Here is a 16,474-nt window from a genome sequence, read left to right as displayed (position 1 = left end):
AATGTAGTCTAAGGTCTTTTTGGCAAGTTAGGGTTTGGGCTTTGGGTCTTGGTTTCTCAGCTGTTTGTGAGTTTCGTGAGTTTTCTCTTCTCTTTTTCTTTCATTTTTTTTTTTTTTTTTTTTTTTTTTTTCCTTCGTATACTTCGCGTATGCTTAAGATACTTTGCGAATGCTTAAGAGCGTCTTACGCTTTTTTAATATTTTTCTTTGCTTACCTTAAAAAATAAAAAAATAAAAAAGAGGAAAAAAAAATAAAAATAAAAAGAAAGACTTCTTTTTTAACTTATTTATTATCATTCTAATGTTATGGGAACCGAACATGTTTTGAGTATTCAAATATGCCATCGAAATTATCTATATATAAAAATAAAAAAAATAAAAAAAATAAAAAAAAAAATGCCATCCAAATGCAATTGAGAAACAAAGGAAACAAAATAGTACAGAAAATGGCCATTTTATTATGGGAAGATTTATGCTCACGCGAATCAATCGTGTGGGAATGGGCCTAGCCCTCTACTAATTCAATACAAGACAACTGCTCTGAAATGGAGTGACCTTAGAAAAGTGGCAAGCTTGCCGGGAAGCGCACATGCATCCATTGTCTCTCATAAGTCGCCAAATGACTCCATCCAATCTCATCAAGCAAAGAGAGCTTTAGTTCATAGAGCTTCTTCTTTGGAGGCTCCCCATCATCTTGAATCATGTCATTCAGTGCCTGATCAAGTAAAAGGTTAAGTTTGACAAATTAAAAATTCATTTTAGAAATTCTTCAAGTAATGCCAGGCTTGTCCTGTTGGACAGCATATCTAGGAAAGGAGACGCAACCAGTAATAAAAGAGAATTTTGCAAAATTGGTAAATGCTTGAAAGTATTATACATCTGAAAAGTTTAAGTTCCCAATCATTGCGAACCTAACATCATTTTGATTGAAGAATATACAAAGCATAAAATGCTAGACCAAAAGCTAAAAACAACTCACAGGCGTGGAAGAACATTTTATACCATTTGAGATGTCTATGTTAAAAACAATCGGATTACTGAACCAGTACAACAATAAACATTTTTCAGCAGGGTAACAAATTCCACTGACATGATACACCGGGTAAGATATAACTTTGGTTATTTCTTATGTAGCTTTCTTTCTTTTTCTGGTTGGATTGGGTTTTTCTTATCTTAAAAATTTTCATATAATTAACTAAACATATATAATTTATAAAAGTGAATAAGCATGCCAGCCTGAAAAACATAAGACTGAATATAGGTATCTTAGTTACGGCCACCTTATCCTGTTTCAAAGGATATATGTAGAATAGGTAAGGTCCAGGGTATTTATAGGCTGAGGGGAAAAAGTAGGAAAAAAGGAATTGCACAACATGCATTTAAGGTAATCTCTACATGTCAGAGGAAGCCACCAACTTGTGATATAGAAAGTTTATTTGGTGACTCCTCATTGTCTAAGTAAATAATCATTGATACCACGGAAAAGTACGAAATAATGAAGTCTAGTAAGTCATGATTCTCTCAGACACAATATATGAAAAGGAATGAAGAAAATACCTTCAGTGCTGTCCCAAGCCTTCCACTACGTCTCTCACGTAGCACTAGGAGAGTTCCATATTTAGAGGAATTCACATCAACCCATCTCTGCAATTCTTTGAAGTTCTCTTCAAACAAATCTCGCTGGACCCCAGAGTCTGATTGAGATTGATCGTGATTCTTGTCCACATCTTTTGCATCTTTAGATGAAGCTTTCTCACCCTGAAATGATAACAATAAGATTGATGATGATGATGACAATGATGATTGCAACACTTTATTAATGAAATTTTGCTTCTTCCTTTTTTTTTCTTTTTTTATTTTTAATTTCTATTTTTATTTTCTTCTTGCAATAAGTTACAGACATCAAATGGTTCTTGAATCCACGACCTTACCCTCCACAGCCCATTCTTTCTAAAGAGCGAGAAATGCCATTTGAGCTAGAGCTCATTGGCACCTTGTTTGCTTCTTTTTCTTTTTTTCTTTTTTAATTGGTCTCAAAATTATGTATTTGCTTGTTTTCAGTACCAAGTTATAAAAACTGAAATTAACATTAGAATTAAAAAAAACTACAAAGATTTCACAAGAAATGGGTCTGAAAAGGGGGAATTGATTTTTAACAGCAAGATTAGTCCCACTAAATCACCAAAACATACATGCAGGAGTTACTACAGGAATTATCCCATTACCCATACATATCTTTAGAGAGATTATGTACGGGGAGCTGTGCTGGCTCCTAATAAAATTAACTAGATGTAACTCTTCAGCACTCATAGCTCAGAAACACAAAGCAATACAGAAAAGAAACCTGTTAAAGAGTTTATTCGGTTGGTGATAGGGTGAGAGACGCTACGTAAGAGTTTCAAGTGGTTTATCGCTCAATTGGGCTACAAGTTATCATTGTTGTTGGTTTTCCGTTGTTGACTGTATTGATGATCAATCCAAAGTTGTTGGTTGTATTAATCATCAATCAATCGTCGTAGTTAATTGTAGAGATCCGACTGGCCTTGGTGTTTTGCAATGGGTTCCGACCAGTTCTTGGTGTTTTCCGGTGATATCCGACCAGCCTTGGTGTATTGTGGTGGTTTCCGACCAGTTATTGGTGTTTTCCAGCGAGATTCGACCAGCCTTGGTATTTTACAGCGAGATCCGGCAGCCTACTGCAATTTTCTAGCAAGTTTTTGATTGGCGTTGAAGTTTTTCACGATCGGAGTTGGCTTTTTGTGCAATTACAGCTTGTTTATGTGTGGTTTCATGCAAATATATATATATATATATATATATATATATATAAGTCTTTGTATTGTGTGAGTATTTTTTTTTTTTTGTTTGTTTGCTTGTTTCTTCCACCTGGGCTTATATGATATATATGCTCAAGCTTGAGGGGGAGTGTTAGAAGAGTTATTAGGGTAGTGGATATTTTGGTCATTAACTCATTGTTATATTTCTCTAAACCTATATAATAAGAAGTGTGAGGTAGGCTACGTAACAGTAACGAGCCTCCACCTTTTCTCTAAACCTTTCATGCAAACTACAACAACTTATTCTTTTCTTTTCTTTTCTTTTTCTTTTTTTTTTTTGTTGAAGTGCGTCTTTATTGGAAAGAGGTGTATGGCCACCACAGAAGTTGTTGAATGCTAATCCCACCTTGCATAATGTGGACTATTTGCCATGAAAGAAAAATCAGATTTTAAAGGGATGAGCTCTCTATAGAGAAGCTCAAAGCGCTATTCCTAAGAATTTGTATGAATGGAGTTCCCAAAAGTTCCCAAATCTCTCTCTTTTCTAGATTTTCTTTACTTGTTAAACTTTATACCTTTCAAAAGGACCTCTTCTATACATCTGAAAACACTTCTCTCTTCTTTCCCAATTAAACTATTCTTTACTTGTCCAAAAAACAGTGATAATTTATAAGAATGTTACATAATCACACGCACATGTTATACTTCATATCAAAATTTCTTGTAAAACATAGGGCTCGTTTGTTAATGCTTTTTAGAATGTGCTTTTTACTTTTTGGTTATGATGTGACATAAAGATAAAAATAGTTTTGAGTGTTTTATGGGTGTTTTATGTGTTGAGTTGTTTGTTAAAGCTTTTGCTTTTTTGTTCAAAAGCAAAAAGCAGTCCTAAAAAACATTAGCAAACGAGCCCATAATATTACTTGCTCCTACCTCTAGAGATTGAATATCCGCTAGTGCCAATCCTTTTTGATACAATGCCTCTGCTAATTGATCACGGGTTGTCTCCATCTTCTTCTTGATTTTCTAGATAAAAAGAAGAAAATATTAATTACCTCTCATCCAGAAACGCAGATATATTTGAGAGAGGCATAATGTTAAGCAACAGTGTAAAACAGATGTTCAAAGAGAAGAACTTGGTAAGGTTGAGCCTCCAATCATTTTTATTCAAAAAGGGAAACAAGTAGAAGGAAACAAAGAAAAAAGAATAATAATTCGACAACAAGATACACACCTCTGCCTCCTCATCTTCTGGGTCACTTTTGAGGGAGAAAGCTTTTGCCAACTCATCTTTGTCAATACTGCCAATCACCTCATTTGCAGCATCAATGACCTGCAATAACGCACTTTGTAAGGGCAGGTAAACCTATATGCATAGGATCCTCTCATTTAGGAATGTATACACTTTTAGAGAACCCCTAGAAAGTTAATGATTAATTCATCAACCTTCAGGAGAAAATAGAAAAATAACAAAAAAATAAAATAAAATCATTTCATTTCATGAGGAAATCAACATACATATCACTAATTTGCAAATGAACATTTCAACCGTCAGTAAAACACAGCCTCTATCTTGTAAGAAATCCAACCACACATTTGAAGTACCGAATGCTTTCAACAAAATGATTCACATATAAGATGAGATTGGATTTGTTTAGGTTGTGACCAATTCAACTAGTACTCTTCCATCCATGAACATTCCAGATATATGCAGAAAACTCCAATTTAAGAATGCAACAGAAGATGAGTCAAGATGCCCTAATTTCCTATATTCCAGTGCTGTTATAGATGGTCTCCACAGCTGCTCCCCACCCCCCCACCCCTTCCTTTTTTTTCCCTGTTACCCACACAATTCTTTCTGGTTTATATGGTGAAGGTAAAGAAGAAAATGCAGGAAGCATTTCCAAGCAACTATATCAGAGTTGCTAGTCAACCCTAGGTACTGGAAATGGTTCACTTGAGTTCCAAAATTTCTAAATTTTGGCATACCTATGAATCTGTGAAGGCTTTCTATGCAAAGCCCATGATAATTAAAATAATGAAAGGGCAACGCGGGTGTAGAGGGATATGTAAGGTATCTTCCTCTCCAAGCGGAAATATGTTCTTGATCTACTGAAGGAAACAGGAATGCTCAGTTGTAAGGTTGTTGACAATCCAGTAAAGAAAAATAAAAAGTTAGAAGAAAGTGTTGAGTCCTTTAGTGGATAAAGGCAGGTACCAATGATTGGTTGGCAACTTGGCAAGTTAATATATTTGTCGCTTACCCATCCAATGCAGTGAATCAGTTTATGCATCAAGAAAAAATTGCCCGCAGGGTTGATTTGTATACCTTATGTGAAGAGGGGAGCAACTTGCAGATATTTTAACGAAGGGAGTGTCTATTAGTGTTCTTCATTCAGCCTTGTTCAAGCTATGCATGCGAGATATCTTTGTCTAAGCTTGAGGGGGAGCGTTGAAGATATGCAAATCTGATTTTATTTCAGGGTTTGATTTTCAGATTTGATTTCCTTTCCATATATGTTTCATTTATTGTAATTCCATATCAGTGTGTATTGCTTCTTTATATAAACATCTGTAGATGTATCATTGAATCATCAAGAAATAATAAGCTCAAATTCTTCCTTCTTATCTTTCAACTATTCAACTTATTGACAATATGCGTGTATAGTACTCACCTCTTCATCATGGCGAATTTTGTCTGAATCATTACTCTGAGAAAGCAAACCTTCCAAAACCTTTGCAAGCAAAGGAGTGTGTTTTGGATATTCAGACTGCCAAAGAACAAATGAAACACATGGAGTTTAGCACCTTGAACATAAATTTGGCAGACCACAACAACTAGTTCCAAAAGAGACTTAAATGCAGATCTAATCATATACCAAAAAAAATCGTCTCAAAAGTTGGATAACTCAAACAATCAAATAAAATAAAATAAGGTACAGGAAGATTCTGTTATTTGAGTGACCACCAAATCCTACTATATTTTTTTTATAAGTTAATAAAGTTTCATTGAGAAATAAACATAAAGGAAGAGCTATTAACATTCCTCTAATGTTAAATCACCATTTATCCCAAGAACTTAAGTTGATAGGAAGAGGTAAATTTAATCATTTAATCAATACTTTAACACTCGCCATTACATGTGAGTTCAAACTCCATTTTAATAGGTGAAGTCCAATACGTGGAATATTTAATTGAAATAGGAGGTAAATGAAAGAGAGGATTCGAACTCAGGACCTCTGCTCTAGTACCATGTTAAATCACAATTTATTCCAAAAGCTTAAACTAATAGGAAGAGGTAAATTAAATCATTTAATCAAATACTTTAACATCTAATTCGCACCATGATGGAGCAAAAGTAAACTTAAACGTTTAAGCTGACTGGAAAAATCAACTGCCTAGTTGGGCTTAAGAGCACACAAATCCTCGGCATTAAGAAAGCAGGTAAAAGAAGCATAAATATAGCTGCTAGTTGATCTCAATAAATAACCTAACTTGCAGATATAAAAAATAATGATATAATGATAACTTTCGTTCAAAGTATGACAAGCTTTAACCTTGAGAGAGGAAGCGAACTTTTTCCATTCCAAACGCTCCTCATCACTGTCTTGCTTTAGGGTTGAAAGAATTTTAATCTTCACATCTCGAACCTGATTCACAAATAACAGCATCATGTCTCTGTTTAACTAAGATAATAATAACAGGCCAGAAAAATTTAAATCAAAACAAGAGGCTATACACGAGAACAAGATCATAGAGAAGTGAAAGAACTCACAACATAAATTTGCTATCAGTTTCAAAAGCTATAATATGAGTCTGTCATGTGAGTATGTGCTGTGTCAGAAAAAGTCTAATACAAATAATACGCTATTCCACATTCTAAAGATACCATATATTAATTGTTTGATACAAATGTTCAAAGAAAGCATTTGAAGGCACTCCTTTTGCTTTTTATGACTTTTCTATGAAAAAGGGAAAGTCTCCATGGTGACAAGTATTAGCACCATTCATACAAATCCTTCGAATAAAACGAGCCTACTCCTATCTTCTCTTCAATACTTATGGCCAAATGTCGCATTCGCCACTTGTTCGCAGATGATACCTTGGTCTTCTATGAGGCTATCCCTAGCCACCTACGCTACCTATGTGTTCTTTTATTATGCTTCGAAGCTGTCTCTGGCTTAGAGGTCAATTTGGCCAAATCCCTCTTGGACCCTGTTGGCAACGCGGATAATGCTACGTTGGCTGTCATCTTGGGCTGCGGGACTTCCTCTTTGCCCATGAAGTACCTTGGTATGCCGCTTGGGGCGTGTTACAAGGCTAAGACTATCTGGGATGGTATTGTGGTTAAAATGGGGCGTCGCTTGGCCAGTTGGAAAACGTTGTATTTGTCCAAGGGTGGCAGGGTTACCCTTATCAAGAGTATCCTCTCCAATCTCCCTACGTACTTCTTGTCCCTCTTTCCCATTCCTGCTCGTGTAGCCAATTGCATTGAGAAGCTTCGAAGAGACTTTCCATAGTGGGATAGGCAACGAATGTAAATATCATTTGGTTAGCTGGGACAAGGTCTGCTCTCCGATTTCTGAGGGAAGGCTAGGGATCATAAATTTGAGGACATTCAATCGCGCCCTACTAGGCAAATGGCTACGGCGTTTTGGGTCTGAGAGAGATGCGTGGTGGAAAGTAGTGGTGGATGCTAAATACAGCAGCCTTTGGGGCAGGTGGTGCTCTCTTGAGTCGACAGGTAACTTTGGGGAGGGGGTGTGGAAGAACATTAGAAAAGGTTGGGATTATTTCTCTAGATTCACTAGATTTGTTGTGGGGACGGCTCCAAGATCAATTTTTGGCATGATTTGTGGTGTGGGGACATGGCTCTTAAAGTAGCTTTTCTAGCTTTATTTGGTATTGCCCATGTAAAGGATGCCATTGTTGCGGATAATTTGGAGCATTTGGGTGACTCCAACCAGTGGAACATAAGCTTCAATAGAGAGGCTCACGATTGGGAGGTGGATGTTTTTGTTTCTTTCTTTTAGGTGTTGCACTCAGTCAAAGTGAGCAGAGGCAGTGAAGTCAAGTTGTGGTTGGTCTCCTCCAAAAAAAGTTTGTTCATGGTCAAGTCCTCCTTTTACTCCTTAGCTTGCTCTGGAAGTAGCTGCTTTCCCTGGAAAAGCGTTTGGCACACTTAAGCTCCTTCAAGGGCTGCCTTCTTTGTGTGGACCGCGGCTCTTGGCAAGATTCTTAGCCTGGACAACTTTAGGAAACGGCATGTTATCGTGATAAACAGATGCTATATGTGTAAGAAGACTGGTGAGTCCGTGGATCATCTCCTTCTTAACTGAGATGTTGCTTCTGCTTTGTGGAGTTCTTTCTTCAGTCGTTTCGGGATGTCTTGGGTTATGCCCAGATGGGTTATCAACTTGCTTACTTGTTGATGAGCCTCTAAAAGGCCAATGAGCGTTGCTGTTTGGAAAATGGGGCTGATTTGCCTCTTTTGGTGCTTATGGAGGAAAAGAAACAATAGGAGCTTTGAGGATTTGGAAAGTACCTTGGAAGCAATTCTTTCCTCGTTCAACCTTACTTTGTACTTTTGGGCCACAGCTTATATCCACCCTTTTGTCTTTTACTTTTGCTGACTTTCTAGCTCGCTTTTCTCTTTCTAATTATATGTTTTCTTGTATAGTCCCAATGAACCAAGGGGCCCCTTCTGCTTTTTTAATGAGATTGGTTTCTTACTTATCAAAAAAAAAATTAGATTTGCGGTTTTTTCAAAATTATATTTGCAAGTAAGACAATTTTTTTACTATAATTTGTTTTCTTTTTCCCTTTTTGGTGGATAAGCAATGCAATTTAAGAGAAAGCAAGCATGGAAAACAGTGAAAGCTACCCGCAAAATTGTAAACTAAAGAAAGAAAGCACAAAGTTAAACTAGGAAACAAGTTTAAATTACATAATATATGGGAAAAAACTGAAAGACACTAATTTAATAGATTTTTTTTTTTAATTCCTACTTGAGGCAATTCAAAGTGGAATAAGATTTGAAAATGCATCATATAAAGAATCCAAATTTACAGCATTACAAAAGGCGCATCATTCTTTTCCAACCTGACTTGTTTAGACTTGCTCCTTCCGAACTACTTCCTTCTACCAATTTCCCTCTTTACCTTCGATTATAGCCGGTCACATCACACAAATAACTTTTTTTAACTTTTTCTAAGCTCCTTATACACCCAACGACAACCAACTACATTCATGGAAGAATGCTAGGGCACTAAGGTCCAAGTATGGTTGTGAAGGAGCACAGTGTACACATCCTTCATAGCCTGAACCCAACGCGTTCAAGAATAAACTTTTCATACTTCTTGCATATTTTAGATCTATTTCAATTTATGGTGTTCAATATGATACATAAGCAACCTGAGAAACAAAGAAGGTACTCCATATGATACATGAATTGACAGCTATTGAATGCAAAAAAGAAAACTAATCAGCATAAAGCTTTCATAAACCCACATCATATGAAAAGATTTCACTCCTGTGCCTCACTTACTTCTTCTTCTAAACGTTCAGAAACAGTCTTGGTGCCGGTTGAGGAAGAACCTTTTCCCTTGTCCTCATCAAGCTGTCAAAAGCATTTAATGAAAGGATAAATGGACATGAGTTAGGACATAAAAGGACAAGAATAACACCATAAGTAACTGAAGCCCAGACAAACAAGCAAATTTACAATATTGTTTTACACCATTACAAGTGACACGAGAAAAAAATTCATCGCAGCATGTTTTTCAACCTTAGTTGGTGGCACTATATAAGAAAGCTGATAGGACACAGGGTTCTTCTGTGGATTCTTCCCCACTTCTTGACCACCATTTGATAGCTTTCCATATGAGATTGCTCCCAGCAATACAGATCCTTGTGAAGAATTCTGCAAAAATATTACAATCATCATTTAACACCTTCTGCACTTATATTTAAGTGGAAAACAAAAATGGAGAATTCAGTACCTTTGGAAGCTTGTCTTTGGATGGTGGCCCCAAATAAATTGCTTCTTGTATTCTACCAAAGAATGCATTAAGTTTATTATATGAAGATAATAAAATATGTAAACCACACAACTAAATCATTCAGGCGCTTACCCAGGAACTAAAACTGAGGATTTGAAGCTGCCACTACCCGTAACAGGGCCATCTGGTTGAGAGAAAAAGCTTAATCTAATAATATCCTGGATTAAAAACAAACCACTGGAAAAATTAGTAGAAATTTAAAATGTGCACACTGCATCGATGACTGCATAAGCTTTTGCAAAAAAAAACTCCTCATCTGCACTGGTTATTTCAGTGAAGATATTAATAATTTTGAATTATCCTCTTTGAAACACTGGAACATAGAATTGATCCCTAAAATTACAGAAACAGACTATTTAATATAATCAGTGTTAAATTTTTAAATTGCAATACTACTTAAAAACTTATATCAAACAGAGATTAACCCAAATAGTAACAGTTTCAATGTTTCACAGAGTTATTAGACCCCATGAAGACCTCACACATCATAAAAGCATATAGTACACAAGAATTTTTACTAAATAGCAAGCAACTTATGAAAAATAGTCACCTTATTCAGTACCAACGCAATCATATATGGACAAATCCCTAGCCCAAAGCAAAGTTTGTATCACATATGTATGTCTATTTGTGTGTGCGCTTGCACGCATGTGTGCATGTAATTAAAATGTATAACAGGGAGTACAGTGTGCTAAGAAACTTGCCCCTCTCCAAGGATTATCACATAAGTAGATTTGATTAGGGTAAGGTGACAATAAGGATAATTTGGTGAATTACATATTGGGCAGTTAAGTGAAATTGTCCTTCCACTAATCCGCTGTCCACTAGAGGTGGATAGGGCGGCAGAAAATGGGTGATCTCCACCCGTAGGGGGCGGTGTACAGTCCTATTACATATATCTGTCAACCAAACTATATATATAGAATATAAGAAACTAATGTACTTTTCAAAATATATGGCCAACCCTAACAGTTTTATCATAGCAAAAGCAGAGAGAGAGAGAGAGAGAGAGAGAGAGAGAGAGAGAGATAGAGAGAGAGGAGAAACAATCAACACCGATTATTGAGTAACCAGATAGTTTAGCTAGATTTTATAAATTAACCAACATAGGCACCAAATAGTGTGGACCAATGTGTGCTATAGAAAAGCTTATAGACAACCATGAGTGGAAGGAATTCTCAATTCAATCCTGCACAGGCTATTAGGCTAGTTTTAAGGGGACACTCAGCACATTTGAAGGCATGCTACTTTATTGTAATTCCATACTTCAACAAAACTTCAATTTCCAGTCAAAAGAGATTCTTTAAATAAAGCCAAGGCAGAGAAATAGAGGTTTGAGTAAGCACAACATAATACAAATAAGATTAAGCAAAATGTATGAAATAAATTCCTGAAGTATAATGCTAAACCAGATGTTTGAAACATCAAAGCAAAACATTCATCGACTGTGACAGCTATTTAAAGAACATGAAGCATCACCTTCTCATCAAATTTTCTGTCAATGAACAAGACCAACTGCTTTAGTTTTTCCAAATACTGCACATTGTCATGCCTGGAATAAGATAACTGTCATGAGAGAAAGGAACTTGGGGTGGAAGCACCTCTTATATTTCAAATTCTTCAGAAGTTCTTCAGTTGTAAAAGAAATCTAGTTTTGACTGTTACAGCTTTCCAGGATTACACCAATATTGGTGTTTTAAGCAAATACCAAGGATTGCTTAAACTAGGAAAAGGAGACTAGGCTGGTCAAAACCCGCCTGAACCCGAGCCGACCCAATCTTACCGACCTGACGCGAACCGCCAGGTCGGCTCCTGACTCGGGTCAGCTCAGGGTCAGAAACCAGTTTTGGATTTCTGGCCAGGTCAGGGCTGAATTCTGTATCCATTTCAACAAAAACCAGAATTCCAACCCGACCCAATAATTTAATAAAAATAAGGCTGATATATATTCCAAAAAATCTTAACCTAAAAGGTTAAAACACCTCTCTCTCTCTCACACACACACACACTACTCGCCCGCTCCCTTTGCGCTCTCTCTTCGCTGCTGCCGCCTGCCGCTCCCTTTTGTGCCAATCTACCAGCTGGTTTCTCTCTCTCCCTCTCTCTCTCTCTCTTTCTCTCGTTCCCATTTGGTGGTGTTTTCATTACTGTTGATTTGGATATGGGCTCGTGGGGATGGTTATATTGGAATTTTGGTTCGATTACGTGTGGAATTTCAGATGGACGTGTGGTATTTGATTTGGTTGTTTCAGGACTTGTTCTTCTCGTTTTCTGGTTGATATATACAAAGAGTTCAGAAAGGAATGGAATTCGTTTTCATTTGTGTTCTCCTTGCCCAGTAACCAAACAAATAGAAACTTTTTTCAAACGAATTTCCGACAGTAAACCCAACCCCACGCTGACCCAAGAATTCCAACACCGCACAGTAAACACAGAATTCGGCCCAAGGTCAGTAACAGGCTTTCTGTTAAATTCAGAAAACGTAGATTTCCGCCCTGAAGGGGTCGGTAACCACCCCTAAAGCAGACAGCCATCATTTGTGGTTTACATGGTTTCCTTACCAAGACACTACCATTTTCTACATTAAAAAGAAAAAAGAAAAATCAGACTAATAAATTTATGTAGCAAAATCAAGCCCGAACATGCACAAATTTCACTAAAAAAGAAGAAAGAAAGAAAGAGAAAAGAAGAGTATGTGCTCGCATGCACTTTATGTGCTGCCTTAAGAGGCCCATACCTTAGGTATAGCTGTAGATTATATTCTCCCTTAGGAAGTTTTGAAGATTTTGGATAGACATCACCAATTGCATATATACGCTACAATTGTAAAGGAAAAATTTGGAAATTAAATCAGCACATCTACATGAAATAGGAAGTAAACTACCATTAGGAAAAAAAAAAAAAAAAAAAAAAAAAAAAAAAAAAAAAAAAAAAAAAAAGTGAAATGAAATGAAAAGTACAGAATATGGATTTGCAATTGCCATGGCACTCAAGTACAGCATTTTTAGAATATGGATTTGCAATACAAGTACAGCATTTTTGTTTCAGTGTATGTAACTAATTCAAAAGGATTGCATTTGAGAATGGATTTTTTTTTTTGATAAGTAATAAATTTTATAAAAAAAGCATAATGTACCCCTACGCACACATGGAGTATACACAAAAACAATTTATGCGTGTCATCCTTGCGCAGGGGCCATGCTAATCTTCTCTGTATCGTTCCAATTTTATCGGAAATTATACCCCCTAACTCCAAATAAAAGCATTACGGAACTTCATTCTAATGAAATGTCTATGTACCTTGTTTTTGTCAGAAATCATATAAAATTGAGACTCAAATTTAGTGTCATATACGCGATTGTTAAGTAATGGTATTTGCGGTTTTATTTCAGCTGCATCTTCCAATTTGAACTTGTAACTGAAGAATTAGAAGAATAAATGGATCAATATAATCTCAAAGTGAAGCCAAATGAAGCAGGAAATTAACAAAAATCACACCATAACTCACATTAATGTCAGTGCTAGAATATGTTCGCCTGAGGGTAGTTTGTCACGATTCGTTGCAAGGGCACTAAGTTTAGACTCAATAGGACGATATGGAGTTCTTATCTGGAACAAAGAAAGGTAAAAGATATTCCAGTACAATTGACAGCATTAAAAAAAATTATTCACAAAAGATATATGACCCCCATCATCTGTACAAGGAGATCAACTTCACCTTGTTCAGAAGAGCAGCAGGAACAAGTTTCTCAGACGCCAATAGTGCTTCAGCATCAATTCTGGTGGGTGCTTCACTTCCATCAAGTAATACTTCCCCTCTATTGATGTTAATCCCATGAAACAAGGCCTAGGAATTTCATAAAAAAGTCACATGTATTGTGATTCCAGAAGAATTCTACTGCTCTAAAAGAAATCGCAATAGACATGATAAACCTAAATTCACCAGAATGAATACGTGCTCTGAAAAAAAAAAAAATCATTCAGAAACAAAACATTTTAAAAGGAAAGGCGTAGAAGTAAGAAATCATGAGAATATTTGAACATGTTCTGGAGATTAGAAAAACCATTCCAGTAAAAAAAGTGCACATGAGATGGCTAAAGATGCAATACATACAGCTAACTCAGGACCAAATTCCCAGAAAGTGAGCTGCAAACGACACAATAAATAAAGGCGCCCAAATGGAGAAAAATGGTGGTTGGAAAACTTTAAAAACTTCAAAGATTCACAATATATCCAAAAGTTTTGATAGAAGCATGATACCTCAAATTCAACAATAGTGGTTTCATGACTTCCTATGCCACTTGACCAAAACTGAGCTATAGCTAACTCCATCGTCCGACCACCGACAACAGGAAAGGCAAAGCTTTTTGCCCCAGGAGAAGAAAATGTAGCAACGCTCTCCCATTTTTTAGGCCTTTGTAAGGGACAAATCTGGAAATTTCCAAAATGTTAAAGAAGGTCTAGACAGTCTGATATAAGTTATCATCAAATACTACTGTACCTGAACAGCATCAACAAAGAATCTTCGGGTTGTATCAAATCCTGATGTTTGTATCATTGCCTCAACCCAACTAGCACCAAGTGGAACTTCTATATATCTCCTTTCTATGTGGCCTAATAATGCAGTACATCCAAGAAAGAGAAAAAGGAATTACTTCCAGTTATTAAGAGTACAACCAGAAACTAGATGAAGGACCACCTGTTGACTTTTCCAGCCTCTAAACAAGCCATTTCAAGACGGTCAAATGAACAAAAACAACCATGGTAACAAGAAACAGGAGAAAACGACAGTTGACACTACACCTGGCTGAAATGGCATCCTTGAAAATGAAACTAGAGGAGGCCTATTCACTACAGCCATAGGTTTGGTGATAGTTATAGGGATTCTGAAAAGAGGCCCACGCCATGGTGCTTTGCAATCAACCCCAAAGAGTTCAAAATAGTGCAGACCATCCCTCAGATTGGTAGGATCCACAACTATACTGAAGAGACACAAAGAACTTGTTATTATTTAGTAGAAGCAATTAACATTCAGCATTAAAACTATAGTTACAAAAAACTTGAAAGGATAAATTTTTCAAATTACAAAACAACAATAGCCATAAAGGTAGCAGACAAGTAGCTCGGCAAAACCATCACTGATCTGCTTGTGTTCATGTTTATATATGTGCACTTGTTTGTACTCACTTTGGTGTCTACATAGTGATTATAAAAGCATTCTAGCTAATTCAGTAAGCAAGAACTAATGATGGTTTAACCAATCACAAGAGATAACATACAATATACTCGGGAGAGACGTAACCCTACAACCTGATGGATGTCACTCTTTAAACAATTTCTAGATTAATAAGCTAGGATCTGTGTTACAGGATAATAGATTACGGTCTATCTTGGAGGCTGCAAGAGCATCTCCTGAATGTCACCATCCCAGGTAGTTCATTGTGCAAAAGTCAAGTGCAGTTTCCAGCCAGTAGGACTCGTCAACCGTGATTAAGTATAGTGTTAATTGTATAATATTAACCATCCAATCAGCCAAGCTTCAATTATAGGGCATCCCTCCAACTCAAGTCTGTCTAGATTCTTATGAAAAGCTGGTACATGTAATTCAAGATTGTGACCCTTCCATGAAGTGATTAATCAAACAGATTATAGCCATTAATAATTCAACATACAGACTCAAAAGCTTTTATGTCCGAGTGCTTTATGCTGCCTATCAAAGTCCTTTGTCTATAGCTCAGGTCAGTCCCCTACCGGCACATATATTTCTAGTAGAAGAACACAACCTAATGCTCCAAAAATAGGGAAAATAGATATCTAAAACAAAGATTAAATAAGAAAAGAAGGGAAAATATATGAAACAAAAGAGCCAACAGGTGCAATACCATCAGAAACATAATTTGAGAAAATGATCAACCACATAATTTTTAAGGAAAAACATTTTCTACAGTGATCTAAGACACAATAAGCTAGTACAAAAGCCACAATGAACGCACTTCATTTATTATCATACTTGGAGAACATGTAATCTAGACACAAATTGTCAACTATAGTCTGACTTCAGAGAAAGGGATGCTTAAAACCACTGAGATCAAATAACTTAATTAAAATCTCAATGCTTTCTACAATCTATATATAGATTCACTCAAATGTTTGCTGTAATATAGGTTTATCGTCATCTTCAAAAAATTAGATGCCCTTTTTGACATTTATCCCATAACTTAATTTAATCATATTTACGTACTAAAAAACTTAAATTGAATCACGAATTAAGTTAATTACAAATTTACTTTCTTCAAAAACTTAAATTTTTTAATCATGAATATCAGTAATGCAACAAAATATCAATTAACAAACTGGTGGAACACATCTCAAATCGTGCTTTTGACCACACTTTGCAGGCAATGTGTCTCTGTATCTGTTGCATGTATTATGGTACAAAAGATGAAAGGTTTTAGCTTTTATAAATTATTGGATTACTCCAAGTTCAGAATTAAACAGGCATTTGACTCTAATCTATGATTTTCACTGATAAACAAAAACATCTAGCAATAGAAGCCACATCTAGCAAACTTCGATTCCTAAACTAGATGCAAGAATGCACAGAAGAGCTCAATCACTGCCTATTGGCTTGCTTC

The 16,474-nt window shown here is 36.2% G+C and overlaps 1 protein-coding gene and 1 pseudogene across 1 annotated transcript in view; both read right to left on the bottom strand.

Moving 5' to 3' along the window:
* Window positions 1-435: 435 nt before the first annotated feature.
* The window catches only part of LOC133861715 (tripeptidyl-peptidase 2), a 45,354-nt gene continuing 29,315 nt past the window's right edge, over window positions 436-16,474 (bottom strand). Inside the window, exons 17-34 of the mRNA XM_062297511.1 lie at window positions 14,643-14,821; window positions 14,341-14,453; window positions 14,100-14,270; window positions 13,557-13,685; window positions 13,347-13,447; window positions 13,139-13,256; window positions 12,576-12,655; window positions 11,318-11,390; window positions 9,911-9,996; window positions 9,779-9,830; window positions 9,565-9,699; window positions 9,325-9,396; window positions 6,335-6,427; window positions 5,453-5,548; window positions 4,012-4,110; window positions 3,711-3,803; window positions 1,558-1,758; window positions 436-715 (exon numbers count right to left, since the gene is read on the bottom strand). Of these exons, the coding sequence (XP_062153495.1) occupies window positions 557-715; window positions 1,558-1,758; window positions 3,711-3,803; window positions 4,012-4,110; window positions 5,453-5,548; window positions 6,335-6,427; window positions 9,325-9,396; window positions 9,565-9,699; window positions 9,779-9,830; window positions 9,911-9,996; window positions 11,318-11,390; window positions 12,576-12,655; window positions 13,139-13,256; window positions 13,347-13,447; window positions 13,557-13,685; window positions 14,100-14,270; window positions 14,341-14,453; window positions 14,643-14,821 (2,050 nt within the window). The 3' untranslated portion in view covers window positions 436-556. The remainder of the gene's footprint in view (window positions 716-1,557; window positions 1,759-3,710; window positions 3,804-4,011; window positions 4,111-5,452; window positions 5,549-6,334; window positions 6,428-9,324; window positions 9,397-9,564; window positions 9,700-9,778; window positions 9,831-9,910; window positions 9,997-11,317; window positions 11,391-12,575; window positions 12,656-13,138; window positions 13,257-13,346; window positions 13,448-13,556; window positions 13,686-14,099; window positions 14,271-14,340; window positions 14,454-14,642; window positions 14,822-16,474) is intronic.
* On the bottom strand, window positions 13,000-13,089 carry LOC133862095 (U6 spliceosomal RNA; annotated as a pseudogene).

This window comes from Alnus glutinosa, chromosome 2, assembly GCF_958979055.1.
Source record: "Alnus glutinosa chromosome 2, dhAlnGlut1.1, whole genome shotgun sequence".
In the NCBI taxonomy this organism is placed as follows: Eukaryota; Viridiplantae; Streptophyta; class Magnoliopsida; order Fagales; family Betulaceae; genus Alnus; species Alnus glutinosa.
The sequence above is the reverse complement of the archived record's forward strand: the minus strand, read 5'-3'. Positions and strand labels throughout refer to the sequence as shown.